At 40.8% G+C, this 24,346-nt stretch overlaps 2 protein-coding genes across 2 annotated transcripts in view; one reads left to right on the top strand and one right to left on the bottom strand.

Moving 5' to 3' along the window:
* Positions 1 to 7,766, top strand: part of LOC118408407 (carboxypeptidase Q-like) — a 9,053-nt gene extending 1,287 nt beyond the window's left edge. Inside the window, exons 3-15 of the mRNA XM_035809213.1 lie at positions 717 to 848; positions 1,520 to 1,581; positions 1,806 to 1,911; positions 2,232 to 2,293; positions 2,678 to 2,842; positions 3,260 to 3,344; positions 4,045 to 4,148; positions 4,313 to 4,399; positions 4,609 to 4,680; positions 4,920 to 4,964; positions 5,123 to 5,198; positions 5,752 to 5,931; positions 6,820 to 7,766. Coding sequence (XP_035665106.1) covers positions 717 to 848; positions 1,520 to 1,581; positions 1,806 to 1,911; positions 2,232 to 2,293; positions 2,678 to 2,842; positions 3,260 to 3,344; positions 4,045 to 4,148; positions 4,313 to 4,399; positions 4,609 to 4,680; positions 4,920 to 4,964; positions 5,123 to 5,198; positions 5,752 to 5,931; positions 6,820 to 6,929 — 1,286 coding nt within the window. The 3' untranslated portion in view covers positions 6,930 to 7,766. The remainder of the gene's footprint in view (positions 1 to 716; positions 849 to 1,519; positions 1,582 to 1,805; positions 1,912 to 2,231; positions 2,294 to 2,677; positions 2,843 to 3,259; positions 3,345 to 4,044; positions 4,149 to 4,312; positions 4,400 to 4,608; positions 4,681 to 4,919; positions 4,965 to 5,122; positions 5,199 to 5,751; positions 5,932 to 6,819) is intronic.
* A 3,054-nt stretch (positions 7,767 to 10,820) lies between these two features.
* Positions 10,821 to 15,156, bottom strand: LOC118408421 (gastrula zinc finger protein XlCGF57.1-like). The gene is made up of 2 exons (XM_035809228.1): positions 15,021 to 15,156; positions 10,821 to 13,144 (listed from the first exon to the last, which is right to left on the bottom strand). The coding sequence occupies exon 2, from the start codon at positions 13,123 to 13,125 to the stop codon at positions 11,788 to 11,790; it is 1,338 nt and encodes a 445-aa protein (XP_035665121.1). The 5' UTR covers positions 13,126 to 13,144; positions 15,021 to 15,156; the 3' UTR covers positions 10,821 to 11,787.
* Between the last annotated feature and the right edge of the window lie 9,190 nt (positions 15,157 to 24,346).

The following is a 24,346-nucleotide window of genomic DNA, read 5'->3' as shown; positions in this document are numbered from 1 at the left end:
CAGCTCACAAACCCAATGCCGCCTTGCACTACGCCAAGAGGTTGGACCATTGGGCAGCACTGTGTTACAATAGCGCTATCTGAGGTTTCATTCACAAATCAATGTAATTTCATATCTAAGCTTAAGATGCGGGATAAAATCCTTCTGATGTAATCTGGATATAATGATAGTTCACCTTTATCCGTAGGGTACTGTTACCTGTATCCGTTGTTTTCAAAACAGTGTATTTATAAAAGTCAAGTCGATGGACGGTGATTGCAAACTGCAAACTCCATTTTTTTAAAAAAATCCGTTTTAATTTAACATCATGCGTCAACTTGATAGACCCCCTATTAGAAAACAATGGATATAGGCTAGCCCGCAGATAAAGGTGAACTATCGTTACTTTAGTGTTTCTGACAGCTGTCTCCATAATGCGTCCATCCATCCATCTCAAGACTGAAATTTGCTTGATAAGATGGGAAAAGACTTTAATTAAAGTTGATGAAAATGCATTTTGCTCAAAATGACAGACTTAACAAGGAAAATTAACAACATGTTAGCTCCCAAACAATTTTATATTGGAACAGATTATATTCAAGGCTGAAGACAGCCCTGGATACTGATGATTAATCTGTGTGTTTGGTACAGTAAATACTCTAGTTTCATATACTCTTATAGTATCATCTTTCAAATCATCATCAATATTGAATTTGTTCGTATTCTGATATACTTAGGTGTTGCTGATGACATCATCAACCTGTCTGTTCACGGGAAGGCCCAGAACCAGTCCTACAACAGGCTGGCGGAGTTTGTGGACACGTTTGGAAGCAGAATTGCCGGTTCACAGAACTTGGAAAATGCTATAGGTAAGTGGACGCATGTCTGACTAGCCTGGGTGCCATCCTAGATACTGTAAATGCAGTTATTTTTGTATGAATTCATATAGGAGAAGTTGCTGCAAAAAAATGCAAAATAGAATCATGGCAAACATTTCATGGAGTACACCAGGAAGTTGAGAGGGGGAGTATGGGCTACAAATGCAGGGTTGGACAAGTTTTCTAAAATTGACTTGTCCTATCGGGCAAGTACTTAAAAAATTTACTTGCCCGAACCAACTTTTCACTTGCCCGAAATCTAAATGACATTTTTCTATGTATATTCATGGCCTTCAATGGAATTTTTGTTATTGGCTCTATTTTCTGTGTTAATCAATGCTTGATGTCATGACTTTGAAAAGTAGCAAGTACATCAAAATCTCACTCAATGGAGAAAAGCTAACTTGTCCGATCGGGCAAGTGGGGAAGGACATGCACTTGCCCGATTGGCATTTCCACTTGCCCGGGGCTATGGGGCTAGTGGGCTTGTTTATCCCTGAAATGTATACACCTCTTCTATACTTCAAGTTGGAGTGGTAGTATGGGCTATAGCTAGAAGAAAACATCCTTGTATCTATTTCCTCTTATGATACAAATGCACTACAGTGAATAATAAGTCTGATTGTGTGTCATATTTTCAACCACTTTTTCTTACCTTCAAGATTACATGCTGAAGGCCATGGAAGCTGATGGTCTTGAAAATGTGCACGGAGAAGAAGTTATGGTAAGAAAAACATACTGGTAGAATTAGGAAGAATACAATGTCAAGTAACAAATTACTTAGCTGATTAAAAATTGTTTTGTTCTGAGTCATTGAAATCGGCACTACTTAAATTGAACTTAGATTTTATGGGAAAGTAAATTCATGATGCATCATACATAAGATCAACAGTTAAAACTGTTTATATTTTTCCAATGAGTAAATGAATAAATCGTTTGTTTCTCAAGGTTCCCCACTGGGTCCGAGGGAGGGAAAACTGCACCATGTTGGAGCCTCGTCTGTACAAAGTGTCAATCATGGGTTTAGGGAGCAGCGTGGGTACACCTTTTGGAGGTAATGACGTGACTACATTTCTATCTCTTCAATATGTTCTCTGAATATTCTTTATATGGCATATGAAAACAAAAACAATACATACACAACAATGTATTCCATACCAGTAAAAGATGAACCTTCATATCATGTAAACCTACATGTATGATGTTGTTCCTACCAACAGTTCACAGGGTCAGACATGTAATACTCTGTTAAAGGGGAAAGGATACAGTGTAGAATGACTCATTCTAAAAAGAATGATGAATTGGGCATACATTTGTGAAGAGTTCTGTAATCAAATGAAAAGAAACAATCAGACGTCACTCTGTATGTTTCAGGAATAAAGGCAGAAGCGCTCGTTGTTCATTCATTTGATGAGCTACATTCCCGTGCCAGTGAGGTAAGGGTAATTTTTAAAACAATATATTATTTGGACTTATAAAACAAGTGTTTGGGACCAAATTGTATAGAATACATGTATCAACTATAGACAGGTGTATCATGAAAGTCAGTGAAAAACATTATGAAGAAATACTTTAACTCAAAACTGGACTCAAAATAATTAAACTTTTTTAATCAATATTGACTGTCTGACAGTCTCTGGCCCTCTCTCTGAGACACGTGTACTGTCACACGAGTTTCTGTACGTGTGGTGTCAGTCAAGGGTCAATTATTGTCAGAAGTCTGTACCACTCAACACTTTTTGAGTTGGAGAACAGCGTATTTATTCGTGATAGACAGACTGATATATATCATAATCACACTATGTTTCTACTTTGTACAGGCAAAGGGAAAGATCATTATCTATGACCAGGGGTATGTGAACTATGGCGTATCAGTGGCGTACAGAGACTATGGCGCTGATGAGGCAGCTAAGGTTGGGGGCGTGGCATCACTGATCCGATCTGTGGCCTCCTTCTCCATTCACAGCCCTCACACTGGGTGGCAGGTAAGGGGTCATCAGTTTGGGCTAAAGTAGTCAAATGTTGAAATGGTGCACCCCAAGCAGAAGTTAGGCTCTGGCTTTTTTTTTAAACTTTTTTTAGGCGTTTTTATTGGCCTCTCCCTTTCGTACCCTTTTCTTGATGTCTCGCCTAAAAAAAAATGTAAAAAAAACAGCCAGACCCTAACCTCTGCTTACAGAGTATTCAAATGGCGCTTCCCTGCAGAGAAGGCCAATGAAAGTTGGACGGGCTGCCATGTAAGCCATAATTTGCTTAGGCCCTCAGGCTAAACAGTCCTAGGCGAGAATGACAATCATTCATCTCTTCCTCGTATTAACTTTTTTGTCACGGCAAGACAATCTATTGACAAGTGCTAAGTTTGTAAAGGTAACATGGCTACAACATGCTGGATTTCCCTGCAGGACTACAAGGGCAACACAACAAAGGTGCCGACAGCATGTATCGCTGTGGAGGACGCTGAGATGTTCTCTCGGATGGCAGCCAGAGGTGTGGTATATCTCATGCAGATTGTTTGAATATAGTGTTACAGTATGTATCATAAATGTGATACAGTCAAACCTCAGGCTGAGCAACCACCTGCTACAGCCAACCACCTCTACTGGCTCTAATTATAAGTCACATTAAAGCAATGACTTACACAGTCAGACACTCTGCTAGGCAACTGTCTTACCCAACGAGCAATCACTATTGGTCCCAAGGGGCATTCATACCCCAATCAACAACATTAATTGATTGACAGCGGCAACTACATGTTGCCCAGCAGCAGCCATTTAAACGGAGGGTTTCGGAAGGTGCCAGCACTGTCCCACCAGCCACTCTTTTCTCTTTAACACCAGGATTAGACATGATTTTTTCGGATATACACTGTAAACAATGACAAAAAAATCAGTAGATATGATAATGAATGATTTTTCACGAATAACATGATTTAATGATGACCAGCTATTATGTTTGATGGAACATTTTCTTCCTTTGCTGATTTCATTTGTCCCTACTTTGATTTCCTTTCAGTGTCTCAGCTTTCTATCTTTCTGCAAAATTCTAAAGTAAAGGATTTTTAAAATTCTCAATGTTGCAAATTGAAGCTACTCTGCAAAATTGACCAAATAGCATCTTTATCTAATAAAGCAAAATCCTGTAAGTGTTGACTACCAACTCTCACTAATGCCATCCTTGTTTGTGTCAGGAACAAAGATTGTTCTTCATCTGAACATGGAAGCCAGGAATCTGCCAGACGCAAAGTCCAGGAACACTGTGGCTGAGATCAAGGGAAGGGAACATCCTGAACAGGTAAAAATATTGTTGTGTATATTTTCCCATAAAGTGTTGCATTCCATGGTTCTATTTTAGTAAAGTGTAACACTTCATCATCGTCCTGAAACAATCTTTCAGAGACAAATGTAATTTCTTTCTGTACAATGTTAAAATGTTGCAGTTCTTGTATTTATCAACAGGTGGTGCTAGTGAGTGGTCACCTTGATAGCTGGGATGTGGGCCAGGGAGCCATGGATGATGGTGGGGGTGCCTTCATATCTTGGCAGGTAGGAAGAGGAGAACTCTGAAGTTGTATTTTCTTTGTATTTCAAAATGCTCACTTTCAATATGAATTAGATTGCTGTTTTTAAATGCTCAAACTGTTGAAAGGTAAATGTGTCGTGTTTTGGCCAGGGAATTGGAAGGCAGAGCCCAATGAATAATAATTCAATAAATAATAATTTTATGATTCGGTTGTCATGACTTTCTGTTGCAGGCTTTGTCTCTGATACGTCAGCTTGGACTCCGACCCAGACGAACACTGCGGGCAGTGTTATGGACGGCTGAGGTAACCTTTTCAATGATGAAGGGCTATTATTCACTTCTTTTAAAAATATAATCTAGTAGACAAAACAGCCTGGGTTACACAATCTCTAATTGGGCCAGACCAGAAGAAGTGTGAGAAGCATCATTATGTTAGGCTGGGTTACAATTTCCTCTTGTCTTTCAAACCCTTTTGACTTATTTTTATGAAGTCCATCTCAAACAAATGTATTTGGAATAATGTGCTGTACTTCCTTACTGTAGGAGGAGGGTCTGGTGGGGTCTTACCAGTACTACCAGAAGCACAAGGTTAGTAAAGGGGCATCCATGCCCAATGGGAGTTCAATATTTCGTTGGTTGACAGAATGTAATATTTCTTTACTGGGAAAAATGCTTATCATATATACAAATATTATGTCATGATAAGTCTCTGACAGTTTCATCTTCTGTTTCCTTTTCTTTTCCAGTCCAACATTAGTAATTATGACCTTGTGATGGAGTCTGACATTGGAACCTTCACACCAACAGGGATCATGTTTACAGGTCAGCCATTTTGTTTTGCGACCCAAAAGTAGGCTACATACAATGACAGTGACCTTTGACATGCTCAAGTAAAAACCAATTCAGTTAGTCTCCAAGTAGAGGTTAGCCTCCAGCTTGTTTTTAATGTTTTTTTAGCCATTTTGTTAGGCACCTTACTTTGTAAGGTTTTCTTATTGTCCCCCAGTAAAAAAAAAGACATTTTGGATGCATGCAATGGCTGACAAAGTAGACCACCTGTCAAGAATGCAAAGATGTCAAATCACAAGCCAGAGGCTAATTTCTGCTTGGAGAATACATGTTACTGACTTTTATTGTGAACTACTCGAAACTGGTTACTAATTGAATAAGCTAAGTTGTGATTTTGTAATAGGCTCTAGCTAGAATAAGTCCTTCACTAAATTATCTGATTTGCTATTTTTGACAATTTGTCAATGTCTAATTTTAGATATCCCAGTAAAGTAATATACTAGTAATATGAAACCTTAGGGCCCTGCTACATCTGTACAACTACAAGTATCAAATAAAAACCCATTATTATCATTATCTCCTCCAGGCAGTTCCAATGCCAAGTCCATCATGTCAGAAGTCCTGTCCCTGCTGAAGCCCATCAACGCCTCCCAGCTGCTGGACCACGCGGAGGGCGGGGATGTGTCCTTCTGGATCAGCGATGGTGTTCCTGGGGGAAGTCTGGCCAACCAGAACGAGAGATACTTCTGGTTCCACCATTCTGATGGTGAGGAGTTTGTCTTCATCTGCTCATTATATTTCCCTCCAGGAAATACATATTCAGGGCTCAGAATACCACCTGCATATGCAGGTTAGTACAGGTAAAATTGGAGCTGTGCAGGTATTTCTGGTGTCTACTGCACCTAACCTGCACTGGTCCATGTACTGGGTTTTATACATGAATGTCCTATGATGTAGGTGTCTATGGATTGTTATCAGCTGTATTGACTGTTGCCACCTATAACATATTATATAGTATAAAGGTATAAAAAAAATAGCTATGGTTGCTGAATAATTTTAGTATGATCTATATGGTTTCCTAAATTTAAAGTGATGCAGGTAAAAATTGTCTGGTGCAGGTAATTTTCAATGTTACCTGCACCAGTGCAGGTATGCAGAAAAAAGTATTTTGAGCCCTGATATTGTTTTTGTTTTCTTCTAATCAATCATCTTTCTTCTGCATGCCAGCATGTTTGTAGTCTCCTTTCTTCCTCTGCCAACATGGAATAAGTCGAGAAATTTGACAGATGTTGATCATTCTTAGCATGTGGGTAGGTTGATTAGAGACTAGCACAACAAAGCACAATTAGTCGGAATCTCTCTTAGTGGAATCTAATTTGCTATTGTTGTCTTTGTCTCTTTATCCATGAGTAGTTTCTTTAAGTTGGTATATCACTAAATCAAGACTTTTCTTTCACAACCATTGCTGTATTTCCATCGACGTCTCCGCAACTGATTTTCCCTTTCCTCATGTCAATTCTAAGGAAGGTGACAGTCATCGAAACTTAAAGGTTGTGAAAAAAAGAGTCTTTTCGCTCTTATTCATTCTATGTTTAACTGTGTTGCAATATCATTTTTATTGTGAATAAATACAAATATCATCTCTGTTCCCCAGGTGACACCATGTCGGTACAGGACCCCCGTGCCATGGACCTCTGCTCAGCTGTGTGGGCCGTTACAGCGTACGTGGTCGCTGATATGGAAGATATGCTTCCCCGGCACTAACGACGCTAGTTATAGGTTACAACAGCTGGCCCCATATTTGTAGCATCTGTTTCTTTTAAAATCTGTTGCTAGTAAATTCTAAAGTCCGTATGGCAGGGAAAATATGTTACATGTAATGATCATGTAGCATTAACTCTCATAATTCCACCCGATACCATAATACTGCCACATGAGAAAAAGATGTACCAATACATTGTCAGCAATCCTGGGGTAATTAACACTTAAGATACTTATATAACACTGTTCTTTTTTTTTAATGTGGCAGTATTATGGCACTCCGTGGAATCATCAGAGTTGATGTTACATGTATATCCTGGTACTTTAAGTATTTGAAGAAAAAGGAGCTGGACTACGTATTGGCTGCTACATTATTAGAGTACACCACACTTAGGAGAAGGACTATTCTGTTATAGTGCGAGCAAAGACCATGCAGGTTCCTTCATATCCCATAGCAATGTTGATCTTATAAATGCACTCAAAGCTTCGATTTTTTCAACAGATGGCAGTTGAAATGGCATTAAAAATATTTCCAAAGTATAAAATCTCCTAGACATATACAGTGTAAGTGAAAAGAATTGAAAACAGTCGGTTGTAAATGATGACAATGGCAACCCTCACGGTGACTTGAAATGGACTCTATATACACAATGTTTTATTGCCATTTTAGAATGACTGAGATAATATTGTATTGTAGATATTGCCATGATTGACTGGGTCAACCATGGAGGTACATGTATTGTTAAAAAATTGCCTTGAATCTATGCAAAGTAGTTCAGAAGGAAAATAAATTCCTTTGTCGCTTGTATACCCAACATGCTTATATCATTTTAGTGTTATCATGCTTTTTAATATAATAGCAATTAATCTTACTGATTCATATACAGTCAAACCTGTCTATAGCGGCCACTCAAGGGACCGGACAAATTTGGCCACTATAGACAGGTGGCCTCTGTATAGAGGTGGCAACTTGTAGATAAAATACCCAAGGGACAGACAACAAGTGGCCTCTATGGACAGGTGGCCCCTCTGTAGAGGTGGCCCCTAATACAGGTTTGACTGTAACTCTTTTTTTAAATATGCTGTGACATACTTTGTTAATCATATGGACAGATTATTCATATACATTTTTATGATTTTTTTACACCTTTAATGCTGTGCCTGGTAATTCCTTACCACTTAACAGACCGATCCCATGGCCCTGCCTATCAACAAAATGTACAAATGCAAAATCAAAACACAAAGAACAATTCTATAACAGACATGCAGCCATTCTCTCTTAGGTCAAATGGATAACTGCCATTCTCTCATTGGAAAAATTTCTTGCCGTACTTGTGCCTTTTCTTTGTGCCAAAACAAACGACGGACATGGCACGGCCACTAAAGCTGTGTACCTAAACAAATTTTAGGTACAGGTATACAGTACACCGGGTATACGTACAGGTACAGGGGTTTAGCGACTGTCGATTTAAAAGATAATTTTCTGTGTCTAAAATGACATACCATCTTTTGTCTCTGTGATTTTTAGCTCAGCTTGAGGTACTGTAACCATGTACATAAACCATTGGTTGCAGTACTTCAATTAGCCGCATGGTGGCGTCTCTATTCAATCGTGTCTCCAGCAAATGTAAACCGTAAGAGTGTCATAAACTAATATTTTTTATTGGTCTTGTTGTACAGCTTTGGTTATGAGATCCAGCTCATCAATTTCCGTCAGTTTTGAAAAAGAGACGACCGTGAAAATTGGCCCAAGGTATGGCCTAAAAACTACTAATTTCTTGCATGAAGAAAATGTACCATAGGAGGCAATTGTATTTACCTAACTGTACATTGATGACGCTGATAACGAGGATCTGCCTGCATTAAAGTGATAATGTACAGTGTACATAGCCATTAGATTTAACGTGCCAGACCCTTGCAAAATAACTTTCTACCTTCTGCCCTATGGTTTTACTAAGAATATCATAGTATGATATTCAAGTGTTGAAAGTAACGCACACTTTGTTTAACATTTGGGAAGTCCGATCGTAAGAGATCGCTTTTTTGCGGCTACTGAAGGGTTCGCTTAGCGGTTAGCGGTAACCCCCAGCGTGAGCCTTCATTCGTATGTAGAAAAGGTACAAAGTAATTTTGGGTACTCAAATAACTTTCTACGTTTTGCCCAATGGTTTTACTATGATATTCAAGTGTTGAAAGTAATGCACACTTTGTTTAACATTTGGGAAGTCCGATCGTAAGAGGTCGCTTTTTTGTGGTAACCGAAGGGTTCACATAGCGGTTAGCGGTAACCCCCAGGTGAGACTTCATTCGTATGTAGAAAAGTTACAAAGTAATTTTGGGTACTCAAATAACTTTCTACCTTCTGCCCTATGGCTTTACTATGATATTCAAGTGTTGAAAGTAACGCACACTTTGTTAAACATTTGGGAAGTCCGATCGTAAGAGGTCGCTTTTTTACGGTTACCGAAGGGTTCGCTTAGCGGTTACCCCCCAGGTGAGACTTCATTCGTATGTAGAAAAGTTACAAAGTAATTTTGGGTACTCAAATAACTTTCTACCTTCTGCCCACGGTTTTTACTATGATATTCAAGTGTTGAAAGTAACGCACACTTTGTTTAACATTTGGGAAGTCCGATAGTAAGGCATCGCTTTTTTGTGGTAAACCGAAGGGTTCGCATAGCGGTTACCGGTTACCCCCCAGGTGAGCCTTCATTCGTATGTAGAAAAGTTACAAAGTAATTTTGGGTACTCAAATAACTTTCTACCTTCTGCCCAATGGTTTTACTATGATATACTGAAGGGTCAGCTTAGCTGGGACCTATCCAACCATACCAAGTTAACCCCCGGAAAGATAGTTAAAGCTTCCGGAAGTTCGAATGTAAGGGTTCGCCTAGCGGGTACCGAAGGTTTCGCTAGCGGTTACTTCAGGGGACCCTACATTCGAGAATATCTCGGCAACAAAGCACGATATTTTAAATCGGTTTGCGGATTACAATATTGTACCAAGTGACCTATACAACCATACTCAACACAGTGTGCGTAACTTTTATCACTTGAATTTTATATAATAATAATAGTAAAACCCGTGGCGAGTAGGCAGAAAGCAATTTAAATACAAAAAAATTACTTTGTTACTTTACTACAAGGCTCGAAAGCGAATGAAGGTTCGCCTGGGGTAACCGCTAAGCTGACCCTTCGGTAACCGCAAAGCGACCCCATACGATGGAACTTCCAGAATCTTAAACAAAGTGTGCGTTACTTCGATCACTTGAATTCCATAGTGAAACCCGTGTTGAGAAGTTAGAAAAGTATTTGAGTGCTAAAAATTACTTCCTTACTTTTCTACAAGGCTCGAAAGCGAATGAAGGTTGACCTGGGGTAACCGCTCAGTGAACCCTTCGGTAACCGCAAAGCGACCCCATACGATGGAACTTCCAGAATCTTAAACAAAGTGTGCGTTACTTTTATCACTTGAGTGTGACAGTAAAACCCGTGACGAGTAGGCAGAAAGCAATTTGAGTACTAAAAATTACTTCCTTACTTTTCTACAAGGCTCGAAAGCGAATGAAGGTTCGCCTGGGGTAACCGGTAAGCTGACCCTTCGGTAAGCACAAAGTGACCCCATACGATGAACTTCCAGAATCTTAAACAAAGTGTGCGTTAATTTCAACACTTGAATTTCATAGTAAAACCCGTGGCGTGTAGGCAGAAAGCAAATTGAGTGCTAAAAATTACTTCAATGTTTTACCTCTGAAAATGGATAAAACATTGATATTTCCAAAATGCATGCGTAATGTGGTAAGAAAAGATGGTGAATTCAAATTAATTATTCTAATATGATTTTTGTTCTACATCTGCTGACACTGTCATCAAAACTTACCAATAAACCGTCTATTAAGCTATAAATTAGGCATGTTGCTTTATTGTTGGAGATATAATGATATTTGTTGAACGTACATCACATCATATCAGTAACATGTCGTTAGTAAGGCTAATTTCAACAATGGTGAATGGCAAATATCTAAAGTACGATATATTTACAAAATCTCAAGAGGAATTCTAATTCTACACTTTGAACCATATGTACATATAGAAAGGTGTAATCAATGTACACTACAGTACTTTCGAATTTACAACTGAAGCTAGAGCGGCAGATACAAAAGCTTTCAACAATCTCATACGATGAGGTTCAATTTTCAAGACAATGTCTCCTTCCTTTAAACAGTTCTATACCATGCAGTTGTGTTATACGCACACTCATATCTAAATGTCTACTATATACTCTTCTTCTAACCACCCAGCTACGGCTACATGATACCAGCATTTTATAAACTACAGTACGGTACAATTTTAACTATGATTACGCCACAATTCTTATATCCCATCTAGTCTTCTACGTAGGATCCTGTTAAATGTTATGTGATCATCGTCATTATTAACATTCTCCATTAAAATGTAGCTAATACGTGCGTTGGACAAAAATTCTTTTCAATTATAATACAGAACTATATGAATGCATTACTACGAGAAATAGTCTAGTCTTCAATACAATAGAAAAATGAAAGAAGAATGAAATGTCACACGATTTTGAAAATCAAAATTCGGTAATTTTTTAACAGTCATCTTCCAAATGATAACAGCGTGACTATTCTTGAAATTCAACTCAAACACCAAATTGGAGTTTTAGTCTTCACATTTCTAGAGTAAACGCAGTTACATCATAAGAAAACTTAACTGTCTTTCTTTAAAAAGTCCACAGTCATCAAAGAAGCACAAAACTTGCTGTAGTGTCAAACTTACACGTGCAAACGTTTCTCCTCTGTTTTACCGAAGCTGCATGTTACATGTACCTTTACACAGGTTACTGGGGGCTTCCATTCCCGTGGGTTCGCATGTGAACGTTCAGATTACCTTTGTGACGGAACCCCCGACCGCATACTTTACACGAATAAGGTATCTCACCGGTGTGAGTCCTCATATGACTCTTCAGCTGACCCAGCTCACAGAACTGCCTGCTGCACTCCTCGCACTTGTAAGGTTTTTCACCGGTGTGAGTCCTCATATGAGTCTTCATATGACCCAGCTGACTGAACTGTTTGCTGCACTGCTCACACTTATAAGGTTTCTCTCCAGTATGAGTCTTCATATGCGTCTTCAGAGAACCCGACTCACTGAACTGTCTGCCGCACTCCTCACACCTGTAAGGCTTCTCACCAGTGTGAGTCCTCATATGGTTCTTTAGATGTCCCAGATTCCTAAACTGCTTGCTGCACTGCTCACACCTATAAGGTTTCTCTCCAGTGTGAATCCTCATATGCTTCTTCAGAGAACCCCGCTCACTGAACTGCCTGCTGCACTGCTCACACGTGTATGGTTTTTCTCCCGTGTGAGTCCTAATATGCTTTTGCAGAGAATTCATCTGACTGAACTGTTTGCTGCACTGATCGCACCTGTACGGCTTCTCACCGGTGTGAGTCCTAATATGAGTCTTAAGAGCACTCAGCTGACTGAACTGTTTGCTACACTGCTCACAGCTGTAAGGTTTTTCTCCAGTGTGAGTCCGCATATGAGTCTCCAGATTACTCAGATTACTGAACTGCCTGCTGCACTCCTCACAAGCATAATGTTTTTCTCCAGTATGAGTCCCCATATGCTTCTTCAGATTACCCAGCTCACTAAATTGTCTGCTGCACTCCTCGCAACGGTAGGGTTTCTCTCCGGTATGAGTCCTCATGTGCTTCTTCAGTCTACACAGCTGACCAAAGTGCCTGCTGCACTTTTCACAACGATATGGTTTTTCTCCAGTATGAGTCCTCATATGACTCTTCAGAGAACTCAGCACACTGAACTGTTTGCTACACTCCTCACATCTGTACGGCTTCTCACCAGTGTGAGTCCTAATATGCTTCTTCAGAGAACTCGGGTCACTGAACTGCTTGCTACACTGCTCACACCTGTATGGCTTCTCACCGGTGTGATACCTTATATGGCTCTTCAGATTACTCAGCTGACTGAACTGTTTGTTGCACTCCTCACACCTGTAGGGTTTCTCGCCAGTGTGAGTGCGCAGGTGTTTCACCAATGCACTACGGCAACGAAATTGCTTGTCACACGTGCTACACTTGTTAGTACAGGGAAGATCCTTATCACGACCGTCCCTATCCTCTTGTCTCAGGTGAGCTACAGCGTTGGTTGCCATGACGATTAGGTCCTCGACACTGCAGAAAAATGACGGAAATTATGCATTAGAGATTCTACCAGAAATAAATTGTTCCCAGCATACACTGACAGATTCACGTTTTAGTGTAATGGGTTACTGAACTGCTTGCTACACTGCTCACACCTGTATGGCTTGCTCACCGGTGTGAGACCGTATAATATGTCTAGCGTGAGTACCGTCCTCCGTAGCGACCGCTGGCTCAATACTTTCGCTTGCTAACACCGGCATTGAGACAGCGTAGGTATTGAAGCAGCGGTTATTACGGAGGATGATACTCGGCCTGATGGATGTCAGGAAAAAGTGTACGACGTAAGTAGATGACATAACTTTTAAGAGTTGATATAATATGGTGTTGTTGGGTACAACTTTAGAAGCCGCATTACCCCATTTGCCAGCGTATGTCGTGCAATTATCCGGGCGGTGCAGCAATGCAGAGTTATCCAGCTGAACTGCACCGGTTTGGGATTTGGGGATTCCGTCCAATTAACAGATGTGTGCGGTCATTCGTTGCAATGTGCCATTTACTGACTTCTACTGTATTTATATCAGAGAATGCAACCTATATCGATGCGCCGACTAACAAACTAATGGTACTGCAGCCTTGGACTGGTGCTTCATTTTTGCCTAACTAATTGCGTGAGTGAGTAATCTCCAAGCAGATTCCATGGTGCCATAATATAGTCTCAAAGCTGGCCAAGGAGTATAGCTGGCCAAAGGGAGTAAAACGGGCCCACCATAGGATCTGCTTGGAGATTAGGAGGTGTCAAAATGGCGTCGGTGGTGTGTCAGACAACGTCAGGAACGGAGCGTTTACGAGGAATCAGTTGGAAAGAAAATAGCTTGTCTGCATCGATGGAAACCGAGATTCTGACACCTTCTGGTCGCCGCGAATTTCTATCAACTTTGAGTTAGGCAAATGCCAGTCTATTACACATCTGTTCAAGGTTGCAGTACCACCATGGATTACAAGTCTTCGCTTCAGCACCACTCGAAATTCCTGCAATAATTGGTACTCAACATGTAGTGTTCACTCCTACAAATCATCTTACCTACTTAGTTTCTTTTCTATATTATATAGAGTTACCCATAAAAAAACATTCTGAGAAGCCATAACCAGACCCTACATCTGTTTGAGATGATGTGTATTCCCGAATTCCGTTGCATAACAAAAGTCAAAACGGTTGAAAATTACAGCAAGGGAAGTGATTTGCATCGGGACAGTGGGACCTCCGGCATACTTCAGACAACGGCTTTGTGTTGCTTGGTTTCACCAAGGAGGTTGAAAGAGGGGGAAAGCCTTTGTAAAGGAACCTTTGTATTCTCTGTTTTCTCCAAGCAGGGGTTCTGTTCGGTGCATGTCAGCTAATCTCCAAGCAGATTCCTCAGGTGGCATTAAAACAGTAACATATTAAAGCTGGGGAAGGAATTAGCCGGCAGAGGAGGATAATTCGCGGTGGCGAATCTGCTTGGAGATTACATGTCAGCGGAGAGCAAACAGTGGCCGGGATTTTTTGTTTGTCTGATCTGGAGGGATGCAACACGAACAAAAACTGCAGCCACTTCTACTAGCCGCTATCTTATAAAGCCTACAAAAGCCAGATTGCTTGGAGAACCCTTCCAGCGTATTCCTTCCAGCTATATTTCCTACACTTTGACTTATAATCTGATTATACCCCATCTCATTGGTAATATTTTGGCATACCGGTTACATGAACTTTTACATAACAATGGCCCATCGAATTTCTTGTACTAAAACAAAACTCTTCTGTCACGGCGGTGGAGCTTATATAACGAAGCAATGAGTTGGCACATCACTTTTACCAGAATATACCGCGACCAGACAAGGACTTCAGAATCAAAAGCAACTGTCTTACCTGGTGAAAGTTCTTGGGAACAAGTGGCTCTCCCTAGGCAATGAGACGAAGGGCTGTGAACGTGTCCACTCACGGCGTTGGCTTCACGTGGAATAAACGATGTCTCCGAGATTATGCAAATCCGACTTGATGTGTCCAATCAGGGCTCGTTTCTGAAACAATCACGTGACGTCTGGCGTTGTCGTCTCAAATCGTTGAGAAGAAGAATGATTTATTCCTTCTTTTTACGCAAATAAAATGGTATGAATCGGTGCCCTTTAGCTACACTTTGACGGTTAAAGTAAATGGAATGTAATGATGGCAATGATCTTGGAGATCTGTTGAGAAGATATCTATTTACGTTTTCGGCTTGGTAACGTATGAAAAACAACCTCATAGAGAAGCAAACTATTTACTCTTGGTTTGTTTTTTCGTTGCTTCTTGATTACATTATGTTCAGTTATTACCGTAAATGCATTTAAGTTCGCGGGGATTTAATTTCGCGGTGGTGGAGAGAAGGACTTTTCGAGGTGGTTTTAAGTTCGCGGCAACACCATAGACTGCAGTCTAATACCATAACAGAAAAAATGTTCGCGGTGGTCTTAAGTTCGCGGTGAAGTGGTCACCGCGAAAACCGCGAACATTAGTCCACCGCAAACATTTCTGCATTTACAGTACTTAGTATTATACCGTGTACTTAGTGCTTTAATCTGTTTGTTTGTATCCCTTGCTTTGATTTTTATGTTACCTTCACAGAAGGTACATACTGTTTTTGCTTTGTTTCTTCTTCTTCTTTTCCGCACAAATAAAAAACATGGATATCTCCAAAACTAGACCTTGGAATATCTCGTAATTCAGCAAGCTGGTAGGTCTGCACATAAGACACTGCACCTTGGTCATTTGGTCCCCCAAAGATACAAAAAAATGATTTTATGGGGCAAAAAAGGGTGAAAAAACTAACAATTTTAACACAAAATCGAACTTTCGAGCCCCCATAGAACGTTAGAACCCCGAGGTCAACGGCCGGTAGCTATGGAACCCGCCCGGGAGTTATGGAACATGGTATTCGAACGAGGTCAACGACCGCCGCTACGCAACACGGAAGTGTCCGCCCGCCAAATGGTGACTTCATCTTGCTTTAGACAGCCTGAATTGAGGCAGAAGCCGTCCTCTAAATGATTTGTAGAATTCATTTTACCAATAAGTAATAAAAGATCAAGAAATTCACAGGGCTTTGACTTTATTTTGCCGCATGTCGGCACCTTTTGCATACTAGTATACACTTCAAAAGAAGGTAGAAATACTACAATGAAATTGAGCGCACGCAGAATGAAATTTAATGCCCCCAAAGTATAATGTGTCTCGGTTAAGGTCTAATCGAGTCAGATCTAAGTATTTGTTTCGATACTTTTCTTGATTTTGTTTAAGCTATTGTTTTGCAACCTGCACAAGCCAGTTTAACTCTGAGCCATCCAAACATTGTTCAGATTCTATGTTGTGTTTGAGTTACGTAGAATCGAGAACACACACGATGTGTAGTACGCCAGCACTCGTGCGTACTCACGCGATAATTTGGTGAACAAGCGCATTCAGAGCACTAGTGCAATTTTCTCAGACAGGCCGACAACTGACAGTGGTAACGTTACGTGTATGTGGTAACGTGGGGATTTCGTTGGATGTCTCCTGACATGATAACAGATAAGTAACTGGCATAAAAATGTAGCGAGACCTGTTCGTTTTTCAAGTTCATACATAGAGCTGTCCTCTAAATGAAACACGGATTGGTGTCACGGTTGTAGTTAACCGATTTTTTGGTCAACAAGAACATTTGAGCAAAAAAAAAACAACACATGACTACGTTAGACGCAAGGTCACTGCGTGTTGCCGGCTGTTACATAAGAAAAAAAACATGCATAACGATCGTCATGCAAACTCAAAGTTTTACGCCTGAGACATAAAGGTATGTGAAACACAAACAATGGACTTGATGAGTTTATTTCGCTATTAAACTGACCTGAACAAACAAGATTAACTGCAGCGTGGAACGCCCTCCCCATGTTAGGTCACGGTCATTCCGTTCACCTTGTTGTTCATCATGTAAGTTACCACAGCGCTGCGTTGGTCCCCAGCAAGCAAGTGGAGCACGGAAACGAAGTCTGGGTGAATTACAATTAATATACTTAACCGTTACAGCTTTATACACGGTGGGAGTGGTCGGCATAGCACAAAACCCCAGGCACAAATCAGCATAAGCCAACGCCGCGGAAAGTTTAGTGTAGCAGAAACCTAACCCCTTGAAGTTTGCATGATTGACAGGCGGACGGGTTTGAAGTGTGCCGACTGCGGCACGTATTGATAATGAGGGCATAAACAAACTATGTACATCAAACGTAAATCAAAATTGTTTGCTAAAGATAAAAGAAATTTATGAAATATGAATTGCGGACTCTAACAAAAAATGATTGAGCCGTTCAAAATATGAATGAATTTACACAGATTGACTGTGACAGGAAGCATAGCGGAGATGTGCTGCGTACTGTGAAGATCACTTGCAGTGTGCAAGGGTAGCCATATCAATTTCTGCTCTGAGAGTGCCCGGCAACTGCGGGACGTCAACGAATATAATAGATTTGTGGCAATTTTAGCGATTACGCTAATCAGCTGTTTCTGTGAATTTGTGCGATTTACAGTAGTTTGTAAGGCCCCCTTCCCACTAGACGGCGATCGCGCTGCGCTCTTATAATTTCTGCGACATAAACAGGATATGTGTAACCTTCGATTTCACACTGGGTATGTGGTTCATACCTACCTACCTACCTACCCACCTAGTTCATAGAAAACGTAACAAGAAATCTTTTCAAAAAAGCTGTGCCTTGCCGCGTGCTAGGAATATCGTCAGGAAAAAGCGGGTCGGCACTTCAAGCCCGGCAAGGCAAAATGTTGTGCGTTGGCGTGCAGTAGGGATAATTTGCTTGTCTGCTAAATACGTATTATGGTAGCCAAAGCCTTGTATTGGTCTGTTAATCTTGTTGTAAATATATGTAGGTGTCTTAAAATATGATGTTGCATTTTCTGACCCTCGACAACTAATAAATATGAAATAATTAGACCTTATTTCAAGGATATACAGTAACAATTTTAATTTATTTCATTTCTGTGAAAGGATAGCTCAGTGAGTACTGTATGGTTAGCAGGAGTTCAGGTACTTTGGTCAGCTGAGAGGGTACAGCATGCACAGCAGGCGTCCAGGTATTGTGGCCAGATGAGTGGGTACTGCATGCACAGCAGGAGTCCAGGTATTGTGGCCAGCTGAGTTAGTACCGCATACACGGCAGGAGTCCAGGTACTGTGGTCAGCTGAGTGGGTACTGCATGCACAGCAGGAGTCCAGGTACTGTGGTCAGCTGAGTTAGTACCGCATACACGGCAGGAGTCCAGGTATTGTGGTCAGCTGAATGGGTACCGTATGCACAGCAGGAGTCCAGGTACTGTGGTCAGCTGAGTGGGTACTGCATGCATGGCTGGAGTCCAGGTACTGTGGTCAGCTGAGTGGGTAATGTATGTATGGCAGGAGTCCAGGTACTGTGGTCAGCTGAGTGGGTATTGCATGCATGGCTGGAGTCCAGGTACTGTGGTCAGCTGAGTGGGTACTGCATGCGTGGCTGGAGTCCAGGTACTGTGGTCAGCTGAGTGGGTATTGCATGCATGGCTGGAGTCCAGGTACTGTGGTCAGCTGAGTGGGTACTGCATGCGTGGCTGGAGTCCAGGTACTGTGGTCAGCTGAGTGGGTACTGCATGCACAGCTAGAGTCCAGGTACTGCGGTCAGCTGAGTGGGTACTGCATGCACAGCAGGAGTCCAGGTACTGCAGTCAGCTGAGTGGGTACTGCATGCACAGCAGGAGTCCAGGTACTGTGGTGAGCTGAGTGGGTACTGCATGCACAGCTAAAGTCCAGGTACTGCGGTCAGCTGAGTGGGTACTGCATGCACAGCAGGAGTCCAGGTACTGTGGTGAGCTGAGTGGGTACTGCATGCACAATTTGAGGTACTGTGGTAAGTTGAGAGGGTACTATATGAATGACTGCAGTTCAGGTATATGTACTATGGTAAGATTGAACAATTAGTTAAATTTCTTGTGTCAACATTAAAACCAACGGAATGAGCGTATGCATTTTTGATTGATAGAATACTAGGTGTTTCTAAACATATGACTGAAGGGTAGCACCCTAAATTTCATTACATTCTTCACAATTTGTGGTAGAGGGGATCTGCTACCCTCCTCCACCGACAGCTTTAATTTTTTTGTCATTGTGACCAAAATGAAGGCATTACAACAAACAGTCCCGAGAAGACACTTAAAGATTGGCAAACGTTAGTTGGTAAGCAAGAAACTAAGACACGCATGTAAATAGAAAGACTGGGGAGGGGGGCGGTTTTGTTTCACTTCGTCTTTTCGGTTTTATGAAATTTATGAAATTATGTTTACAGCCGGACAAACCACAGTGTCATTTATTACACTTCTCAATAATGTGTTAACCTATAGTGTCAGGGAAGTACCATCAAGGTAACAAAAATTTCCGACAATGCACAAAGCAAAGTCATCTACGGAAGATGATGACTGGCCACAACAAAAACACCGAATAAAAACGATAATTTGTGGAACCACTACGATAGAACTAGGAGTTTGACATACTGAGTAGGTAGAATTTTATCTTACATATTCTAAGACGTTAAATTTTCCTTCTGAATTCCCGATAACTTTAAAGAAAGGATATATAATGAAGACTAGAAAATTTAGTACGTACCACAGGCCTGAGGTCTCTAACTGGAGTTTCTCACCGATAGCAGGCACGCGTTCTGAAAATGCGTCGCATACAGAAAATGCATTGCAAACAAACAATTATTGCTTGCGACAGGACTTGGGTTAGTATTTAAAATGTAAATAGTGACCCGCAAATATTATTTATTACGACTTTTCGTGTAACGCTTTGAGCTCGCATTCTACTGAACTCAAGTTAGCGTTTTGCTGCGGTCATACGTTCTTGAGACGTTTTAATGACGTCATTGCCTACTTATATATTCACATACAATGCATTGGTCTGATTAGGCATTTATTTCATCTTTATGAATAGCTAATGCAAGTTGTTATGTAAGATAATTCACTTGATAATATTTTACTACAATGGATCTGAAATATCACCATACAACGCTTCATTCATTCGATGTAACCAGATGTTAAGAGGCTTTCAGTACCGACCACAACTGTTATCAAATACGTAAAACGGAGGTATAAATCTTGACGGGGATGTACTGTTGGTCGCCTAAGCCGTAAGTTTGTCCACGAGAAAGAGAACTGGGAAGGGACTTCGGAGGGGCCTTTGGAAGGGCTGGGTTAACATTGTTTGAACCATTGATGCATCCAACCATCCAACCAAGAAAATAGTGTCCACAAGGCCACGCCGCTACCGCGGCAAGGCAAAAAGTGTGACTGAGCATGCTGAGGAGAACCCTTCGCGCTGCGTAGTACAAGCGGCAAACTCTGTGAGACGTTTTTGTGAAATTCAATGTACCTTCCGATTTTGTGCTACGCAGTGTGCCGTAACTTGGTACGCTTGTTTAAATTTTGCTCTCTTCAGAAGTTAGTCTAATTCAAGTAGACAGAAACGAGAATTCAATTCTATAATATTTGACAATAAAATTGTGACTGTATGTACTTCTTGTCTCATGTGAGGCTGTATCTAGCACAAGCTAGCTGATGTTTTCACGGGGAAAGGGGCTGAATGTACTGTTTGCGATGGTCCGACTAAGAAAATCATCAAAAAAACAACACCGCCAACATCAACAAATCTCTGCCTACCTTTTGGGAAATATCTTTGACATCTTAATTTTCATAGACGGTCAGCCCACATTTGGTGCAACATGATGACACCGGTAGATTCGGTCCATATTTTATAAGCAGTCAATTAAAGTAGGGGGGGACATTAGTACCAACTTTTTGTAATACGCATTTTAAAATATGGAGATGATCTATCTAAACACAGAAATCACAGAATTTAGGCAATTGTAAAACTCTAACCCCCCTGTACATACCCCCTGAAGTTTGGATACCCCCCTCGCCATGTACTTGTGTGACTTTGCTAAGGTCTGCAAGCACTGACTACATTACTTCAGTTCTTTTTGCACATTTTGTGTGATTAAATGATACATTACACTCCAAGATACCATTCTATCAGGTTTTGGCTTAATATTCTTGGTTGCCATGGCAACAGGGCAACAAGTCTTGGGGCGAATTTCCATTATTTGGCCCAAAACAAGGAGGTCACGGTAGGGTAGTAATTCGACAAGTGCTGAGAATAATAAAGAGTACCCACATCAATTACGAAGTGTCTTTAGCTTCACAAGAATAGTGGTAAAATTTTCAGAAACTCAATGCTAAGTACATTGGGCAACTTCAAAAAGAAACATTGTTTCAAGGTAACAAAATCACAGTTTTTTTGCCAAGCTTAAAACCAGTGTTTCTGTATGTGCGTCGTGAAGTATGGACAGAAAAGCAACAGTTGACTGATTCCTAAACTCTCCCCTTGTACATGTACATACTATATCCAAGGCTCGAAATACTTTTTCTGCATTTTCACCAGTGCAGTTAACATTGAAAATAGCCTGCACCAGACAAATTTTACCTGCACCACTCTGAATTTAAGAAGCATAGATCATACTAGAATTCTTTAGGAACCATTTTTTTTCTTTTCAGAATATTACTTAGATAGGTGGTAGTGGTAACATTCAATGCAGCTAATAACAATCCTCGTGCCCCTACATCATATGACGTTTATTGTCTAAAACCTAGTATTTGGGACTAGTGCAGGTTAGGTGCTGGTAGACAGTTTACTTGCACAGCTCCAAGTTTATCTGCACTAACCTGTATATACTCAGTACATGGACCAGTGCAGGTTAGGTAGCAGGTAGACACCAGAAATACCTGCACAGCTGCAATTTTACCTGCATAAGCAGGTAGTATTTCGAGCCCCAAGATGCCTGCGATACTGAATTTCAACAATGTTTTATTGGTACATCTATTTACAACAGAATCAAAAGAACCATAGTCAAATTTACACTCATTGCAGATGGTGTCAATGGTGTAACATCGTTCAAGTACAATTTTAGGTTGACCACAGATGGGTTTTCTGTTGTTATCGGCAGCGACAGTGCTGTGTTCTTGAGTTGGGCTAGCTTTTACACTTACATATCAACTTCTGTAGCTGATGTGAAAGATCCATCTTGGATTTTTAGGGTTTGTAAGTCTTTGTCTCTCTTCCAATCAACAGCAATGTTTGCAATCTCTTTCTCATTGAGTCCTTGCTTCTTAAGCTCCTCTTCATTTCCCAAGCTATCAGAATCTCTGGTATCATGCCTCCTTTCCTGACTTCTATACTGTACTGTCTAAACGATCCAGGTTTTCTTTTCTTTTTCAGTATCTTTGTAACTTCAGATTGGTAATTGTGTCTACCATTTGAACAATGGCACTACAGACTTTTTCTTTCCTTGTCTGCTGAAACCTCTCCTTAGAGATAAACCCGAAGGCTGCATCCTATACCTGCAGCATTTTACAGTGCTCGAAATACCCACTTGCACACTTGAAAATGCATTTTGGTTGGCGCAACGTAAGTCGTAATTTTAATTTTCACAACCTGAATTTTTTTGTTGGAACACAACTTTCATGCATAAACGGTATTTATTTCTTGATAGGATAAAACATAAGTTATATGTATGCCTAAGAGGGGTGGTACGGTACAGAAAATTCAGGTTCATGCAGGTCCGGTTCAGGTCCAGAGGTCCGGACCTGAACCTGATTCAGTATGTAAAAACTTGTGGTGATACTCAAAACGATGGTCCATTTCGCTACAAAGATGTCTACTTTGCAGAGTATTTTAGTACCACTGGCGTTTTAAAATCCTACAAGGCTAACTGCCGCTGTGATTGAGTGTAAAAATTGGTAGGAATGACTATAGACTATACTATACTATACTACACTCTTGTTATTTCTTCGACGTACAGGTAAGCCTCAAAACATGTCAATGCCTGGTCATATAATCTGTTCATTTTCCAATAGGTCCAACATCCTGTCCACCACATTTTTCAGGTCCGTTTTTTCCGGACCGGTACCGGTACAATACGAAAAACCTGTTTTGTACCGGTACACCGTACTGATACACAGCCCCTAGTTTAAAATACAGTACATGATATCAAAATGTGTAGAGCAATCACAAAGAACAGAATCTAAGTCATAGAATTCTATGTGACCACAGGTTTTGCCCATTCTATGATATACCTGTAGCCCGTTTCGTCCAATTTTGAGTTTGGATCATCCCATTTTGCCATGGGGGTGACTTGGAACAGTCCATATTTGCATGGAAAATACATTTTGAGGTTCATATATCCACAATGATCTCTCCTGAAGTCAAATATTCTGCCAAGGATGCCAAAGTACAATTTCTAAGGCATTAAGCATGTTTGGTAGTATAGCGTTATACTAGTTCAGAACATTGTCAACTTAAAAACTTCAGGGGGTATGTACAGGGGGGTTAGCAATCAATGATTTTCAAAATTTTTACATTTTCATATTCAGATGGACCGTCTCCATATTTCTAGCTGCGTATTTCATCAAAAACTGCATTTTTGCAAAATAGTGTCCCCCCCTAATTAAAGAATCAAAAGCAAACCTATTTGTCACGTTTAATTTCATGTAGGGCCCCGCCCCCGTATAGAGCGCAAGCATGTGAGGTCCGATCGGCTTACCGGAGACTATTTTGAAAGTACCATACTATTTTGAAAGTACCTTATTTAATTTCACATATTGTTCGATTTTTTTTCCTTCTATGGTAGCAACAACTGACAGTTAATCCGGGCCGGGAAAATTACAACAAAAACATCGGCGCTAGCACGATGCGACTGACCAGAACAGTAGGGGGAGGGGCGTCGACCAGGTTCGACCAGTCGCTTCTCGCTTCTCTCTCGCCGCCGGCGGGCGTTAGGAATTATCACCTAAGTCTGCACCGTCCGCAAACATTCGCTGATTTTTTAGAGATTTTTGCAAAATTTGTCTATACTTACGCGCCGAGTTTGTTCGTCAACAATGACGGAAAGCGCAAAATTGAACTTATTCTTATGTTACCAACTGAACTTCGCGGCGCGCGTCCTGCACCAAGTCAGAGATTATGAATTTCCCGAGTGATTCGAAGCTCTATCTTTTTTTTTTTAATTTGAATACATATTGTTGAAGGAAACCAGTTTTTGCCATGGCTCTCCCTCCGCAAGCCAAGAAATTTCTCCCTGGACCTCCCCCAAGCCG

This window comes from Branchiostoma floridae, unplaced genomic scaffold, assembly GCF_000003815.2.
Source record: "Branchiostoma floridae strain S238N-H82 unplaced genomic scaffold, Bfl_VNyyK Sc7u5tJ_1583, whole genome shotgun sequence".
Taxonomy (NCBI): Eukaryota; Metazoa; Chordata; class Leptocardii; order Amphioxiformes; family Branchiostomatidae; genus Branchiostoma; species Branchiostoma floridae.
The sequence above is the reverse complement of the archived record's forward strand: the minus strand, read 5'-3'. Positions and strand labels throughout refer to the sequence as shown.